The following is a 19,019-nucleotide window of genomic DNA, read 5'->3' as shown; positions in this document are numbered from 1 at the left end:
CCCCTCTGTTTATTACAGAGGGGGCATTACAACCTATAACTACGTCACTGCTATAACTACCTTGAGTAACTTAATTGCCTTATTTCTCTACTAATTAAAGGCTAATTTTAATAAAAATATAATTATTAAAAAGCTCTTTATTTAATTAATTAATTCTAATAATTTAAGCCTTTTAGAAACCATTCCTATATTATTATATATAAGTAAATATAATGCCTAGTCTCAGGCCCGCGACTACGGCATAGGAATTATTATCCCGGCTACCATAATGCATGCCTTGACCCTCTCGTTATCTAAGTAGTTATTAGGCACGCGATCATAGCCGAATCTGCCTTAATCTTCTCGGCGTAATAGATCCTCTTCTTAATCGCTATTTTTAGGCGAATAATCCCCTCTTCTAGCCCTTAAAGAGGCTTATATAAATCCCTTAATCTATATATTTATAATAATCTTAATATCATTATGATCCTCCTCCTCATTACTAGGTAATAGCAGCATTAAGTCTCCCGATAATACTAAGAGAATATCTTTAGGTATATTATCTAGCTGACCTCGTGAGGCTACTGCCTCTCGCAAGGCTATAGCCTTATTAAGGTCAGCTAAATAGTCAGCGGCCTCGGGAATAGCTTTAAGAATATACTAGCTTTAAATTTAATAATAAAAGTATTAGGTTTCCTTATTAGCTTTAGTCTAAAGGTGCTAGTAATACTCTAAGATATCCCTTTTTAACTTATTTATTAATCTCTAGTAGTTAGCCTCTTATAAGGCTATTGCGGCTACTTTTGCCGCTACTTTTTCTTACTTTGCTTTTATAGCCGCGCTACTACGGAGATAAGGCTAGCTATTATCACGAAGGCTCTAAAGGAAGTTATTTTACTACTAGGTTAATCTCTTCTCTTCTAGTCTCTTATCTTCTCGCTCTTATGCTTTAACTATATGCTTTAACTTATCTATACTAAAGGCATTATTTTTAATACCCTTAATTTACTATTAACTTTATATATAATATCCCTTAAGTTATATATATTCCTTATATAAAGCAAGGCTATTTTTATATAACTTTTAAGTTATAATAGCGAAATTAATATATGCTTTAGTGTATTAGATAACCTTCCTTATTAATATATTAAGAAGGGATATAAACCTTTAAATAGACTAATTAGAGAGCTATTTTTTAACCCTCCTCGGGGTTACCTTATCCCTATTTAATTTAACTAGGAATAAGGGCTTATCTTACTCTTTAGCATACTAGTAGAGTAGACCTAGGATAACTTCTAGGTTAAAAGGGGATAACCTTAACTTCTTAAACCTAATATATATATAATAGGCCTTAAAGGCGGCTATATATATCTAATTTTATTAGTTTAGAAAGTTAAATTAAGAGATCTAGAGACTACTAGTTATTATAAAGTCCTTAAGTATATATTTTTACTTATTCTTAAGGTATTAATAGATTCCTATATTAAGAGGTTATAGATAATAGCTTATATAACTTAGGAGCTAGTATAGGATAATATTAAATATCTTATAATACTATAGGAATTTAGGATCCTTATAAGTAGAAAAGGAGTCTATTAGGAGGAGCTAATATAAGGTTAGAGCCTTCTTAACTTAATAGTAAGGTTTAAATATATATTTCTTATTAAATTAGGACTTTATAATAATTATTAAATAGCTAAATTACTTCTTAATAAAAAATCTAATAAAGGTCTTACTAGTAATAAAGAAATAATAATTAAAGTATTATAGCTACTAGATAGCTTAATAAGAGTTATTAAAGCCTATATTAGTAAATATAAAGATAACCTAGCTATTAATATTAGCCTAGGTATATTCCTTTAATAATACCTTTACTATAAATATTAAAAATAAAAGAATTAACTTCCTAGCTATATTAATTATATTAATAGAGGTTAAAGACTTTTTATTCCTAGGCTAAAAAATAATTATCTATATATTCTATTTTATCTATATAGAAAAGAGCTTAATATTATTATTTACCTACTTAATTTATAAAGGGGTTTTATTAAAGTTCTAAAGATTATACTTTTAGATACTAAGGGTATATATTAGGGTATTAAATTCCTTAAACTAATTATTAATATATTATATATTAGTCTTAGCGGCGGCATAGGTAACTTCTTAGACTTTTAAGGACTTATATTAAAGCTCTAAATAATACTTTTTAAACCTCTATACCTATAATATTAATATAAGAGGCTATAGGTTATTAAATTAATATCCTTAAAGGAAATTAGTATAATTATAAATAAAGGCTTTTAATACTATAAAAGTACTTCTTTTAATTAAATAAATAAAGGTTACTAAAGCCTATTCTTTTAGCCTAATTAGCGCTATTAAAGTCCCTCCTTTAGAGTTAGAAGGTAATATCTTTCTAGCTTTTAATAAATATATATATTTCTTAGTTAAGATAATATTTATATAATAAAGCGCGGCTATCTCCTTAATACTATATTTGCCTAGTAAGGGGTTTACCTAAGTTATCAGCGGGGTTAATGCCCCTAATAAATATATATGCGCCGTATACACCGCAGCGGCGCTCTCTTTGCTTAAAAATCAAGGCATAGTTAGTTTTAATTAAGTATAAAGTCTAGCTTTAATTTAAAGCTATTTAGACTTCAATTAGTAGAGAAATAAGGCAATTAAGTTACTTAAGGTAGTTATAGCAATAACATAGTTACAGGTTGTAATGCCCCCTCTATGATGAACAGAGGGGTTGCGTAAATCGATTACCTAATCCCCCGGGTAAAGAGTATCGTGACGTGCTAGTACTTATCATGGGGCGGGGTACTTGCCGAATCTCCTCGACAATTGAAGGGATACTTGAATTGCCCTTGGAAAGTACTTAGGGTCCTAGACTAACCGTATAATAGTTTCCTCTGGCGAGCCCATGTCTAGAAACTCAAATCGACCAAATATCCCAATGCCAATCCGCCGAAATGACTGAATGTCTTCACCCGGCCGACCCAGGCCGTTTGCCTCAATAGCCTTTGTTTTAGACTCATCCGGGACTAGGATAAGCATTATAGCCCTTTCCCCTGGTATAGTACGTTCCCATCCAAGCTCCTCGTCAAATGAAGAATCCCGATGGAACCCTGTAACGTAGAAGAGCTCAAGCAGGTAAACGACGCTCCCATCCGGCGGCAGGTCATCGCTCGCATCAACTTTGAATCTCCTTCCACATCCCTTGACATGACTGAAAATCTCCTTATGCGCCGACATATCCCACCTGGAGGGGAAGCCCTCATCCACCACGTAAGCATGCTGAGTCAGGCAGAGATTCATGCCGACGAGTTCATTTCGAGACCAGCCTGTCGTTGAGAAATGGAGCGCGCGATACAGGTTAGCTTTTAAGTCGATGAATCCGGCAAGAATGCGGCCGAACGGACTTTGCTGACTGGCTCGGCACTCAGCGCGGATGACTTCGGCGACGGCAACATATTCGTTCAATCGCCATGGGTCGTGCATAAACTTGCATGGCCCAAATCTCGAAGCCCAGGAGAAACTCGGGACGAACTCCGACACTGGTGCACGTAGAGGTCCGTCGCTAATCCTCCGACGAGGATAGGGGCGACAATTGGGGCAGATATCACCAGGGATTTCCGATTTCCACGACACGCTTTTCCAGCAAAGCCAGCGAAGAAGATTCTCTCTCCACAGCCCCGCAAAGTATGGCCCCATTCCGAATTCGGTGCTTAGTCGCCGTGCGAGTCCAGCCAGGCCTGGGAGCAGGTCGCTTTCAAACGAGAACATACGCTGCGTATACTGACTGATCACGTTGCTCCAGGTATACTTGGCCTGATCCGTGGGCAACGTTCTGCTTCCACCCGTCAGCCACCCGGCAAAGCCCACCTGTGAATTCCGATGATGGTGTGAGCACTGGCAGTAGACAATCCTACCGCCTTGTTCAATGAGCAGTTCGTCGCTCGTTATGTGGAACACACGCCTGCTCAGGGCCCTCTCCTGATAACACCATCCACGAAGGGAGACGCGTCCCCAAGCCCCGTTAGGCGCGATCCTGTCCTTGTCCTCCGCCTTGGGGGCGGCGGCGACATGGTGGAGTAGATCCGGGTGGTTAGTGAGCTGTCGCACATGAATCTTTCCTGTGGAGCCGCCGTGCAGAGGAAATGGTAGGGTATGGTATGGCATGAAGCCTTCAGCGTTGCTATGCATGGCGAGAGTGACGCACGCCCCGGCGTAGATGTTATCCATGTTGGAACCCTCGCGTTCCCAATCGTCCCGGTCGTCTTGGACTATGCAAAGGCTGTCGATCCACAGATGGCCGATATGGAGTCTCCTGCAGGCTTTCACGGCTTGTTGGAAGGTGGGGCTGAGTGAAGCAAATTTAATTCTCTGGAGATGTTGGCTGACGTTGGCGATTCGGGTTTGGACAGGTTCAGAGTCCGCTTGGAGCCAACAATGACTGAGCGTTGCGTATTGAGAGACCTTTGCCGTGTCGCGTGTCAAGCGCAAGTCAGATTCTAGAGCCGAATCAAGTCCAAGGTCGAGCAGTCGTGTTGGCCTAGGGATGCTGGCCGGTAGTGATTGCTCCTCATTGGCGGCGGCTCTACAAACAGAGATCGTGGTGTGGTCCTGCCACCATGGGGTTACATGGTCTTTTGCACCGATCGCGTCTGGGAGATCCGAATTGCCTTCATCGTAAAATCAGTGTCTTCCTCCAATAGGTATTCACCAGAAAGCGAAAGCAATCAAGAACCTCATAACATAGACGTACCGGAAGTACAGTAAAATTCGACCATAACATCCCCGTTTCCAGTTCCTTTAACAATCAATCCGTTCTGGACGTGTATCTCCCATCGAAGCACCGTTTCATGATTGCTATACGGAGCGGCAATCGCGATGCCGTCGTATAGGAGCCGGCAAGTCCTGCAACTGCCCTCAGCAGTTTTCGACCAGAAATGTGGGGTACCGCCGACCTCGACCAAGTCTTTTCGAACTAAGTGGCGGCAATTCTTGCACTTGCCATCCATGCTTCTAATTATTTCTGTCAGCGTTCGTTCGTCATTGTCTTTGCCATGGCTTCTAAGATGTTGGTAACAAGATAGCGTCTGCGTAGGCTCTGCTAAACCGTCTCATATGTAGGTCGCAGTCGGACGAAACCAAAATGAAGTGATCATTCATCTCACGAGCAGTTTGAAGCGATATACCTCACGGACGCAATTTCTTTGTCCCGTTACCCCGCCCTCCATGGTGGTGTGACGCCCAGGTGACGTGTACGAGGCTTGGCTTTTTTTCTATTTCGCCGCCCGACCGGCATATTCTTCTCTTAATCATCACCTGGATCCTCAATCGCCATGGTATATATGTATGTATGTATGTATGTATGTATATTTTTGGTCCGGGCAGGTCCCCTACTGGGGCACAGGACGTGCTAGGCTAGAGTCTAATATCTACAAGCTACCTATGGGTAACAGGTCCCCGTAAGGTACAGGCAAATCCCTATCCAGCATAGCATCGGCTCAGGAGCGCTCCTTATCGAGCTTATTGCCCGTAAGTGGGATATTCAGGCGCGGTGGTGAAGCCACTATATCAAACAGTCTTTATCTCCTGAGTGCGTGCGGACCTCCACTGTGGTAACCATAAGGGGGTATAGCCAATTAAAATGCACAAAATATAAGGCATAAAATTCCCATACTAAATTAAGTAGTGATAAAAGTCCCAGCAATATTTGCTTCGATATATCGCAATATCATAGATATGGCATCTAAAGGTAGTCTAACAACGCACCTTAAGCCGCTTCCTCTCCTTTTTTCCTTCATTGCCACTGACCTCTGTAAGAGGGATCTATTCCGAGGCGAAATTAATCTCCCGGTCCACGTGTTTGCAGTATAATTTAGCATCCTATAGATCACGCTCGTCTCCTGCTCGGTAAAGCTGCCTTGCCTAACTATTATAACTATAGGCATTAAACAATTTATTATAAATATACTCTCGCTACTACCTATAGTTCATATATCTCTTCTATTTTAGCTACCTATAAAGTTAAGCAATATAGCTATTAATAAGGGCTATACTAAAGAGGAAGGTCTAAGCTAGTGCCTGCCACGGGGCTAGTAGAGGATATAATTATACTTATAATATAACCTCAGCTAGTCACTATGGTTAATATGGTTTATCCCGTTATTATAAGTAGTAGCTACTATTAGTATATTAATAGATAATATACTTATTATTAGTGCTAATTGTGATAATTATGTATTTCCTAAGGGATAACTAGCTGTGCTAGATTTATATTAGTAGGGGGTAATTTGTATTATCTTAAATATAGTATAAATTATATCTAGTAGTATATATAAGAGTACTAAGTATAACTAAGTTATATTAATAGATAAAATAGCTATTATATAAGAAAGTATAATAAGTATATTTTATATATTAAATAAGTTACTTAGGCCTAAGTAAGTAAATTAAGATTATTTATTATACTTATAGTAAGTAGTATATATTAGCTTATAATTATTAAAGTACATAGTTTAATATTTATATAAATTAACTAAATATTATAAGGCAATATTTAGTATATAACTATATATTTATTTAAGTTATAATATAATATCCCTTCTTTATTAGTCTTATCTATAAGGCTATTTCTTATAATTATAGTTATTTCTCCTATAAGTAATTAACTTTAACTTAGATTTTTATTCTTATTATAATACTAATATAATATTAAGCTATATAATTAAAAAGAATTTAAATATTCTTTTTTTATTAAAGATTATTCTATTTTTATTTTTAAAATTAATTAATTTAGCTTTAAAGTTATATCTTATTTTTATTATTTAAAATATAGTATTATTTATTAAATAGTCTTAGGTTTTAAGAAGTATAATTTATATATATATTTAGGTTATCTTTATTAGTATAATATATACTTTAGTTATATATGCCCTATAAGTATAACTAATTAGCATAAATAACTTATAGTTTATATTATAAGCTATAACCTAGACTTATAATTAAACTCACGACTTACTATAAGTTGCGACTTATAATTATAAGCTATTATAAGTATATAAAATATATTTATTTATACTTTCTTATATAATAGCTACCTTAGCTATTAATATAACTTAGTTATACTTAATACCCTTAAGTATATTACTAGATATAATACCTTATTATTTAAGTATAATACAATTAATTTTTTTATTAATATTGTTATATTACTTTATGCTACTTAAAATAGGGATTAAAGTATCTTAATTAATATCTTAGTAGTTTTAATAGTAAAGGCTCTATACCTAAAGCTAGAGGTCTTAATAGGCTTAAATTAAGAAGGTTTATCTATATAATTATTAATAGCTTTAATAACGCATTAAAGCTAGCTCTATTTATAATAAATAGCTTATATCTTAATTAACTAAAGAGGTTAAAATCCTTATAAAAGGGTTAGACCTTAGCTTTTAAGTTTATAAATTAGACGGGGCAGCATATACTAACCCCTTTATATAGTAGCTCTCCCCTCTAATACTAACCTTTTAATTACCCTTATAATTCTTAATTACTTAAAGAGATTAAAGTCTTAAAGGATTATACTTTTATTATCCTTATAAGAGGAGGTTTAATTATAACGAATAATAATTATAACTAACTAATTAACTAGCTAGTTAATTAATCTATAACTACTTAATTAATTAATAATATATTAATAATTATAATAGCTATTTTCTATAGAGACTTTTAATTAGGTAATTAAAGTAATATAGCTAATACCTATTAATATACCTTTTAAAATAATTAAGATAACCTTAGTAAGGAAGTTTATAAGCTTTATAAAGATATAAAAAGTATTTATAATAGGCTATAAGAAATAATATTAAATAGATATCTTTAAAGCATTATATTAAGTAAGGACCTTAATAATCTAAAATATATTAAACTTATAATCTTTAATTATAATATTTTTTTTTTCATTAGTCTTTTTCTACTTAGTAATAATATTAATAAAAAGATTAATTTTATTAAAAAAGAGCTTTCCTTATTAGAGGCTTTTATAAGGAGGCTAGAGAAAAGGTAAGTTCTTATTAAGAATAAAACTTAATTTCTTATAGACTTAGAATATAATTAATATATAGCATAGCTTATAACCCTTATTATAAGTATTAATACCTTCTATTATACTAAATAAGACGATTAAAGAAGTCTTATTACTAGCTAGGATCTAGCTATATAGCTATAGGCATAATATTAGAAAATAGGGGTTATCGGCGTTATAGGTTTTAGAGGGATTAGCTCCTAGAGTTAGCATTAGAGTTTTATAAACCTAAAAAGAATTAGCGCCGGGGCTTAGCGCTAGACTTAGAGGTAAATAAAGGTCTATAGGTTTAGTTAATTAAACCTATCTAGTTAAATATATAAGATATATATCTTAGCTTATATAAATATATAAATAATAGTAATTTTAATAGTAATTATAATAATAAATTAAAGTAATAATATAATCTTATACTTAGGTATTTATAATTATATTAATTTATTTTATATTTTAATTAAAGAACTAATTAAGTACTTTTTTTTTAATAAAAAGGTATTTATTATTATAAATAATAACTTAATTATAAGATCTTAAATTTATATTAAATAAACTAGAGATATTAAGTAAAGGTAAATATAAGATATATCCTTACCTAAAGTAATATAATATAAATATTATAATAAATAAAAATAATAAAATTAAAATATAAATATAAATTTTATATAGTAATTCTATTAATTAAAAATAACCTTAAATAAATTAAAAGAAATACTAAAAAATATATAACTCTAAAATATTTTATTAAAATACTAAATTTATAAAAAGAGTTTTATAAAAAAAGCTTAAAATAAGTTTATTATTATATATATACTATAATTTAGACATAAAATTTATTAATAACAAATAACCTAGCTTTAATAAACTCTACTTACTTAATATAATATAATTATTAATATTAAAAAAATATATTAAAGATATATTATAAAAAGGATATATTAAGGAAAGTAAGTTATTAACTAGATACCTTATTGTTAGGCCCCTGTGACTTATAGCCCGATAGGGCCTGATTACGTTGTGATCCGTTAACTAAGATAGGCGCGGCGGACCTTTTAGCCTATTTGGCCTAATGGTATAGGCTATCAGGGCCTATATTCTCTTTTGCGTAACACTTATTATATTTACTTTTAAGAAAAATAAAAAGCTTTAATTTTATATTAATTTTAAAACATTAATATTATTATAATTATGAATTATATATTAGTATTACATATTAAGAAATTAAAAAATTTATTTTTTAAAATTAAATATATTATAGTACTTAACCTTAAAAGAGCCTATAACTTTATTTAAATTAAGAAAAAATATAAATAAAAAAATACCTTTAATATTTAATATTATAATTTAATTTTAGATTATCTAAAATGAGAATTAAAATATCTTAATTTATTTCTTAGTAATTCTAATAATAAAGGCTTTATACTTAAAGCTAGAGGTCTTAATAAGCTTAAATTAATAATATTTGTTTATATAATTATTAATAGCTTTAATAATATATTAAAGTTAGCTTTATTTATAATAAATAGCTTATATCTTAACTAATTAAAGAGATTAAAGTCTAACCCCTTTATATAATAGCTCTCCTCTTTAATATTAACCTTTTAAGTATAATTCTTAATTCCTTAAAGAGATTAAAATTATTTTTATTATCCTTATAAGAAGAGGTTTAATTATAATTAATAATAACTATAGTTAACTAATTAATATCTAACTAATAAATAAATAATATATTAAGAAAATTATAATAACTTTTTATAGAGACTTTTAATTAAATAATTAAAATAATATAGTTAATATTTATTAATATATTTTTAATATAACTAAGATAACCTTACTAAGGAGGTTTATAAGCTTTATAAGGATATAAAAAGTATTTATAATAGGCTATAAGAAATAATATTAAATAATAATATTTAGAGTATTAATATAAATATAATATTTAATAAGTAAAGCCTAATTAAACTTACAATCTTTAATTATAGTATTTTTCTTTTTTTATTTAGCCTCTGTTTATATAGTTATTATATTTAAAGAAGATTAATTTTATTAAAAAAGAGCTTTTTTTATTAAAGGCTCTTAAACTAAATCTAAAGACATAATAAGATCTTATTAATAAAGAATATAAATTGTTCTTTAACTTATAGAGTAATTAATATAAGGCATAGGTTATAATAATTATAATAAATATAAAGACTTTTTATTATATTAAATAAGAGGATTAAAGAAGGCTTATTATAGCTTACTAAGATTTAACTATATAGCTATAGGTATAATTATATTAGGAAATAGGAGTTATTAGCATTATAGGTTTTACAGGGATTAGTTCTTAGAGTTAGTATTAGAGTTTAAACCTAAAAAGAGTTAGCGCTAGGGCTTAGCGCTAGACTTAGAGGTAGATAAAGGTCTATAAGTTTAATTAATTAAACCTGTTTAATTAAATATATAATATATAAATCTTAGCTTATATAAATATATAAATAATAATAATTTTAATAGTAATTTTAATAATAATTTATATAAAATATAAATTATTTAAGTATCTTATTATGCCTTTTAGACTTATTAATATACTTATAATATTATAATAAATAATTAATAATATATTATAATAATACCTAGATATATTTATTATATATTTCTTAGATAATATTTTTATTTTTTTAAAAAAAGCATATATATATAAAATATATCTTTAAGGTATTATAAATACTATAAGATATTAAGTTAATAATAAAACCTAAGAAAAGTAAATTCTATACCTTAGAAATATAATATCTTAGATATATTATCTCTTATTATAAGATATATATAAACCATAAAAAGGTTATAGTAATTATAAATTAAAAAGTATTAACTAATATTAAGGAAATATAAGCTTTTCTTAATTTTATTAATTACTACTATAAGTTTTTTTAAAATACTTAAGAAAATAATAATATTATTAATAAAACTTATATAGAAAATAAAACCTTTATTATAAAAATATAAACTAAATAAGCCTTTAAATAAATTAAAAAACCTATCTTAAGTAAACTAATACTTAAAATATTTAACTTATTTTAATTAATTAAACTTAAAATAAATACCTTAGACTTTGCCCTAGCCGCCTAGATTAAATAATAAAATAATAAAGAATTATTATAGCTAATTATATTTTAGTTTTATAAATTATATAAAATAAGACTTAATTACCTTATTTATAATAAAATATTCCTTATAATTATTAATACTTTTAAAAAACTCTAATATTACCTTTTTAAAAGTAAATATTAAATTAAGATATATATTAGTTATAAGAATATTATTTATTTTATAAAAATATAAAAACTTAATAAATAATAATTATAATATATTAAATACTTCTTAGAATTTAATTATATTATGTCTTATATTAAAAGATTAAGAAATAATAAAGCTAATATTATTAATAAGTAACTTAACTTAAATATTTGAAAAATTAAAATAAAAAAATACTTATTATTATATATTAAAAGGGCACTTAGAATAAAGATTTATTATATAAACCTCGCAATTAATAGCCTTATTAAAACACCTTATACTTATTAGGAAATATAAGTATTAAGTTATAGACTTTATTAATTATATATAAGGATATTAATAAAAAGAAAATAAACTCTAGATTTATAAAAAAAGCTCTTTATCTCTAATAAAATAATTTAAATTATCTTTAATTACTATTACTATTAGGTTATATACTATAAGAGTATAAATAAGATAAGTTAAGTTGTATAATGATATTATATTAATTATAAACTCTTATATAAAGTATAAAAGAGAATAATTCAATATAAAAAATATTATAAAAGAATTAACTAGGTAACTTAGAAATAAACCTACCTCTTGAAAAAAAAATATAAAAAGTATATAATTACTCTTTTATATAATAATAATTATAAAAACCCTAAGGAATTAATTATATATATTAATAAGTTCTTTAATAATAACTTTATAAAAAAATATTATAAATAAACTAAGGACTATATTATTTATTAATATATCTAAAATAATAAGAAGACCATAAGATTACTTATATAATAAAATAAGGTAATTTATTTTTATAATATATCTAAGAATATAATAAATATCTCTTAGATAATAAAAAAATAAATAAATAATTAATCCTAGAGAAATTATAATATAAGCTTATATATACAATATATAACTATTAGCTATATAAATACTAAGGAATAAATATAGCCCTAAAATAAATTAAAAAAACTTATACTTTTCTTAAAATAAAAAATATTATATTAATTATTATTAATTAATATAACCTTTATATAAAAACTAAGGCATAATAATATAAATCTTATAAAAAGCTATAATTATTCTTAGTCTCTTAATAGCTATAAGACTTAATTATTATAAATTTTATTATTAAATTACTTTTATTAAAAAAACTAATTATTAGAAACTTTTATAATAATATCCTTATTATTATAAATAGACTTATAAAATTTTCTTATTTTATACCCTATAGAGTATTAATAATAGCTAAAAAATTTACTTACCTTTTTTAACTTTATATTATGAAAACTTATAAAATATTACTTAAAATTATTATATACTAAGGATTATTATTTATATTAAAACTTTAATAAAGCCTTATAAAATACCTAAGAACTAACTATAAACTCTTTATAATATATTATAAGGAGAAAAATAAAAAAATAAAATATATAAATTAAATATTAAAATTATACCTCTAATATTCTATCAACTATAAATAAACTAACTAAGTTAAAGAGCTATTAGCTGCCTTATTAGCTTATAATATAGCTATAAATAAAAATATAAAGACTATATTAATATATATTAATTTTAGATTTACCTTAGATACTTATTAATAAATACGAAATATAATTCTTAATCTAAAAGTAATTCTTATTAATAACTAATTATAAAACTTAAATATATTAAAAATAAAATAATAAATTACATTAATAAAAAAAACATTAAAGAATTAATCTTTTTGAAGAGAGATATAATTTACCTTATAATCAAAATATTAAGATAAAATAATAAAATAAATAACTTAATTATAAATATATTAGATATTATAAAATTAAATAAAAGATTTTAAAATATAATTATAAATTAGCTTTATTACCTAAGCTTAAGCTTTATTTATTCTTTTATATTTTATTACTTAAGTTTATAAAAAATATTATTTAAGTTAAAATTAATAATAAATTAAAAAATCAATTATAAAAATTATCCTTACTATACATAAAGTTATTAATAAAATAATATATTTTATAAAATAAAAAAACTATCTTAACTTAGAAAATACCTAAGAATTACGAAAATACCTTATTAATACATAATAACTCCTAAGGAACTTTTATTAATAATAAAAAATTTAAAGAACTTACCTTAGTTAATAATATCTATAGCCCTAATTAGCTATACCTTAACCGCTATAAAAGACTTTATATTCTCTATAGCCTCTAATTTATCTAATATCTTAATACTATAATAAAATATCTCCTTACCTTACTATATTAGCTATTTCTTTTAATAATAAAGGCATATTAAACAAACTAGTTATTTATTTACTTACTACTATAAAGTAATTAATTCTAACTTTATAACCTTTTCCTCTTATTTTAATTAATACTTCTCTTAGGTAAAATAATTAATCATTAAATAAAAATTAATATAAATAATATTTATCTTATATATTAAATAAACTTATTATTAAGAAATATAAAATTATAATTATTATATAAATAACTATATTATATATATTAAGTATAATATTTATAGCCTTTTTTAGCTTAATATTTTAATTATTCTAATTTATAATAACCATAAGGTATAATAAAAAACCTAATATTTTTAATAAAAAGGGCTTATACTTTATAATTATATATTACTTTAAATTTTAATATTATATTAATAAGAAGAATATTTATAAATATAAGTTATATACTAAGAAAGATAATTATAAGAAATGACCTTAAAAATAAGGATTTATAGCAAGAGGATATTATATTATAGCGCCTACTTAGTTATATATAGCTCTATAAGTATAACTAATAAGAATAAGCGACTTATAATATATATTATAAGCTATAACCTAGACTTATAATTAAATTTATAACTTACTATAAGTAGTAACTTATAATTATAAGCCGCTATATAATATATAAAATATACTTATTAATACTTTCTTATATAAAAGCTACCTTAGCTATTAATATAACTTAGTTATACTTAATACCTTAAGTATATTACTAGATATAACTTATACCCTTATTACTTAGACTATGCCTAGTACTCTCTACTAATATAAACCTAGCATGACTAGTTTACCCCTAGGGAAATAATATAATTATTATACTTTAGGTATACTATAAGGTTAAATTACCCTTTAATATATTATCTCTAATTTTATTAAAGCAACTATTAAGCGAGTATGTATAGTAAATAAATATCTATAAGGTTTTCTTATTATAGGGTTTTTTATTTTTATTAATTACCGGGGGCTAAAACTAGAACCGCTGACCTATATTTCATATTAGCTTACCCCGAGCTCACTACCGGCTTAAGTAAAAGCAGCGACTACTTAGGATCGCGGGCGAGAAAGGAAACAGTGTAAGTCGATATTTGCATTGCGTATTGGGCTATTTCGGTAGCCATAGCATAATGCATTGAATACAAATAAACTACAAGATGGAACGCCATTCCGTGCTGTTACCATTTGAACTACCCACTATTATTCTATTCTCACTCATCTCTCCTTGACCATGCTATGTACTCGGGAATTCTTGCCAGTACCCTTATCGGCGTCGCCCTGGCGGACCCAAGATGCAAAAATCATCCACTCAACCCCAACTGGCCCAGTATCGACGACTGGAACACCCTCAACCGGTCCACAAACGGGGCCTTGATCAGGACCAACCCAGTCGAATCTTCGTGCTTCAACAACAATTCGGCCGTCAACTGCGACCATGTCCAGGAGAACTGGTTCTATTCCGACCTTCACTCTTCCCTTCCCGAGTCAATTGGCTATCCGTACTGGGCCAATAGGTCATGTGTGCCCCCAAACGACTACGCCTATGACAAGGCGCTTGGCTGTGAATTGGGCGGTCTGCCAGCGTACATCATCAACGCTACGACGGCTGATCAGGTTGCAGTCGCTGCCAGATAGGCCAGCCAGCGAAACATACGAATTGTTGTCAAAGGCACCGGCCACGATCTGAGCGGCAGGTTAGTTAAGGCTGTTTTAGTCAGCCCCAAGCTTGAGACTGACACTGGCCTGGTTATAGATCCAGCGGTGCCCACTCGTTGTCCATCTGGACGTATCACCTGCGCAACCTCGGCTTCGATACGCACTGGACACATCCATTGAGTAACAATACAGAGAATGCCGTCATCTTGGGCAGTGGAAGTACCTGGGGCGAGGTGCTGGCAGCCGCAGCAAAGACCGGGAGGACCGTCATCAGTGGGCAAGACGGTACAGTCGGCCTCGGAGGCTCCATCGGAGGCGGGGGTCATGGTCCTCTATCGAGCCACTACGGTCTTTCAGCAGATCACGTTCTGCAGGCGACCGTAGTCACCACTGAGGGCGAGATCCTCGTAGCCAACGATGCCCAGAACCAAGACCTGTTGCGGGCCATCCGAGGCGGCGGGCCAGGTCTGTACGGCATCATGGTCGAGTATGTGTTGCGGACTGTGCCTCTTCCTAACAATGTGGTGATGAGCACTCTCTCCATGTCCATCATCCAGAACCAAACGGCTGCGGCCGCTCAAGGCTCGTGGACTGCGTTTGGCACCTTCGTAAGCTCAGTCCCGGATCTAATGGATGCTGGCATAACAGGATACGGTTTTGGGGTAGCACAAGAGAACATGGGCATCGAGCTGGCCATGACACTCTGGAGCTACAACACCACCGCGGCCGCATTTAAACCACTCCTGGAATCTGCGCGACAAACCATGCTTGCCGACGTTGCAAGCCAGACTATATTAGTCGTAGTCTTGGAACCTACCGTGCTGCCAACATACCTGTCCCTCTTTGACGTTCTGAACCCGTCTCGCAACCGCTGTGGAGACATCAGCCTGACCTCTAGCCGCCTGCTAGGCCGCCGTCACCTGTCGGACATTCCTTTGGACGAATTACGAACCCACCTCCAAAAGATATCAAAAGCTCAGGTCGAGGGGCGACAGACCAGACTGGTCTTGGGCCTCCAAGGTGGTCTGGGGCCCAGAAGTGTCCAGAACGAGATGCGAGGCGCCCTGAGCCCGGCATGGCGAAGGGCCTACCTACACCTCATGGCCACCGGAGTCGATATTAACACTAGGGCATTGTTGCCTCAAAATGCCCTCGCCGCCGCCGCCGCGTTGGCAGAGGGGAACAAGGAAGCTGTCTGGCGAGAGTGGGCGCCAGACACGGGTGCATACATCAATGAGGCCAACCCATTCGCAAGAAATTTCCAGCAGGACTTCTATGGGGGCAACTGTGAGCGTCTGGTTCAGATCAAGGAGAAGTATGACCCCACCGCCAGCTTATATGCGCTTTCAGGTATTGGAAGCCATGATTGGGACTATAACCTGGATAGTGGACTTCTCTGTCGTGTATGATGAGGCATAGTCTTCAGATTGAGTGCTGTAAAAAGCTGAAGAGGTGACCGCATGAAGAGGTACAGCAGTGGGTTGATCACGGTGTTTTACGTTCTCGGATCTTAAGATAGCCATTTGTTGATGGCTGTATTCTTATATAGTGACTGATAGTGATGGCCTCTTTTGGACATTTCAGCAAAGTCAAAATTACAACTCTAGAGCTTGATCTGCTATTGCACCATCTCGCCACCCGTGTCCGTCTCAGCAAAGTCTCCCCAAAGGCTCTCCCTTGCCCATACCTGGATAGGATCTCCCAGCCCTGGCCCCTGCTCAAGCTTAATTGCGCCCTTGGTAGCAAGCACCAGACACTCAAAGAAGATTTTTGTTGCCTCGGCCTTGGTGGCTTGTTGCTCAGGGACAAAGTCTTGGAAGATGACAGAAGTACTTTCCCGAACCTCGGAGCTGATCGCAGCCTCGGGGCCGAACTGATCTCGCAAAGTGTAGACAGCATGTTCGGTGGTCATCGGGATTGGGAGTCGCTCAGCAGGGATGCTAGGGGGAGGAGGACTGGCTTCAAAGGCCGGAATCTCCATCATGGTTTCTCCACCAACGACGCTTGGCTCCGCAATACCCTCTCCAAACTCGAATGCTGGCTCCTCGGCAATTTCCAGCCGTGGTGACTTGGAGACTCTTTGCTCTGGTTCAACTTTGACTTCAATTTCCCTAGCCGGACGCTTCCGTGCCAGCTGTCTTGCTTCTTGAACGGCATCAAAGGAAAGGACTCCTCGGAGCTCAGGGGCCCACGCAGCACTTCGTCCTTCCATCATAATAGAAGAGACAAAGCCACCGGATGCCTGCATGCCTATCAAGGCGCCTAGGAGCGGGTCTCGAGGATAGAATCTCGTGGGTCTGGTGATTGCCTCGTGGTTCGTCTGCTGGTCCTGGATTTGGCGGCTCGAGAGGGTAATCTCCTCATCTGGCGCCATAATCCTCCGTCTCCTGAGACGTTGCTCGGGTCGTCGCAATAGTGGGCGCTCCTCCTCAGGCTCGTGGGGTTCAGACAGGCGAAGCGCGGGAATCTCCTCCTCAATCCGCTGAACAAGCTCTTCGCTAATCTCAGATAACGGGGATTCGGGGATTGGGGGGGCAGTGATATCGGCTGGGTGGAACTCAAATTCCTCTTCGGCCCCTATCGGGAGTTCGCCAAGTCCTTCCTCGAAGGTTGGCTCGATTTCAGGGCCCTCCTTCTCGGCTGGCCTTGGTTCCAGCTCGCTCACCATTTCCTCCTCAAACGGACGAGGGGCTGGTGCTTCTCGACCAATCTCGATACCGAAGTCAAGCTCGAGATCCACACCCTCCGTAGGCACCACAGCTTCTTCATACATCCCAGTATATTGACTCGGGGTCAAAATCTCTGGTAGGGTGATGTCGCGTAACGTAGCCCGGCGCTTGGGGCTGACCGGGACCACGCCAACATCCCCAATCTGAGACAGGAGCCAGTTTGCGTCCGGGGGAGGGGCGAGTTCGAAGCCGTTATAAGGTATCACCTCATTGGGGATTGTAAGGGCTTCGGGGTCGGGATGTTGAAGACTGATGGGCAGATCATGGTCTAGGCTTGGTCGGAAGGTCTAGGAATGTCAACACATGTACTAAGACGGAGTAAGGGATTACAAATACCATCTGCATCATAATCCAAGTATCGTCACAATCATCCAGCAAGTATCGTGCCTTACGTTGGTAGATGCGAACAGCTCCAAGTAGTAGCTGACTGCTCAAACGGAGAGCCATAGGTGCCTGGCTCGGTGTGATCATGATCGCTATACTATCGGCTAAGTTCGATTGGAGCACATGCTTCTTTGAAAGCTTGCGTTGGAGGTTGGCGGAAAGCCATATGCGAGCAAGTGGCCCGCTCTTCTGGAGCAGGGACTCAGAATAGAACATGATGCGTTGCCGGGTGACGGCCCAAAGCAGAGGGAGCAATGGATGGCAGAGGGGGGAGTTGTACTAGACAAAACGTCGCGACAGAATTGCAATACGGTCTGTACCAGGAGCCTGACGTTGGTTTAAGGAAAAGGAGAGCAGGAGAGCAGTACACAACCACAAGATAAGGGACAAGACGCAACTAGGAAAGTTACGGACCGGGCCTTGTAAATAAGACGCGAAGCAGACATTTCGTGTCAATGGTATAAGCAAAGGTGACATTCGTTGAGTGCGACTGACGTCAAACGGCATACTGTGAAGGCTGGCGTGCAGCGTCAAGCCCCTAGCGTTGAGAATGACACTTCCTTCAGTCTGGGACCTCTTTAGAAAGTAATAATAATACCTCTCTGAGTTTACCGAGGAATAACAAATCCAA

The 19,019-nt window shown here is 32.9% G+C and overlaps 3 protein-coding genes across 3 annotated transcripts; 1 reads left to right on the top strand and 2 right to left on the bottom strand.

Moving 5' to 3' along the window:
- Positions 1-2,874: 2,874 nt before the first annotated feature.
- On the bottom strand, positions 2,875-5,012 carry NCS54_00331300 (HET-domain-containing protein; the record flags this gene model as incomplete). The annotated part of the gene is made up of 2 exons (XM_053148892.1): positions 2,875-4,673; positions 4,757-5,012. 2 exons carry the CDS (start codon positions 5,010-5,012, stop codon positions 2,875-2,877), a joined length of 2,055 nt encoding a protein of 684 aa, XP_053004867.1.
- Positions 5,013-14,855: 9,843 nt separating this feature from the next.
- Positions 14,856-16,684, top strand: NCS54_00331200 (FAD-binding PCMH-type domain-containing protein; the record flags this gene model as incomplete). The annotated part of the gene is made up of 3 exons (XM_053148891.1): positions 14,856-15,202; positions 15,260-15,313; positions 15,373-16,684. The coding sequence occupies 3 exons, from the start codon at positions 14,856-14,858 to the stop codon at positions 16,682-16,684; spliced, it is 1,713 nt and encodes a 570-aa protein (XP_053004866.1).
- Positions 16,685-16,893: 209 nt separating this feature from the next.
- NCS54_00331100 (Hypothetical protein) lies at positions 16,894-18,604 on the bottom strand (the record flags this gene model as incomplete). Its single annotated transcript, XM_053148890.1, has 2 exons — positions 16,894-18,291; positions 18,341-18,604. 2 exons carry the CDS (start codon positions 18,602-18,604, stop codon positions 16,894-16,896), a joined length of 1,662 nt encoding a protein of 553 aa, XP_053004865.1.
- Between the last annotated feature and the right edge of the window lie 415 nt (positions 18,605-19,019).

The sequence above is a fragment of the Fusarium falciforme genome, chromosome 2 (assembly GCF_026873545.1).
Source record: "Fusarium falciforme chromosome 2, complete sequence".
Lineage (NCBI taxonomy): Eukaryota > Fungi > Ascomycota > Sordariomycetes > Hypocreales > Nectriaceae > Fusarium > Fusarium falciforme.
This window is presented reverse-complemented; position numbering and strand designations above follow the sequence as displayed.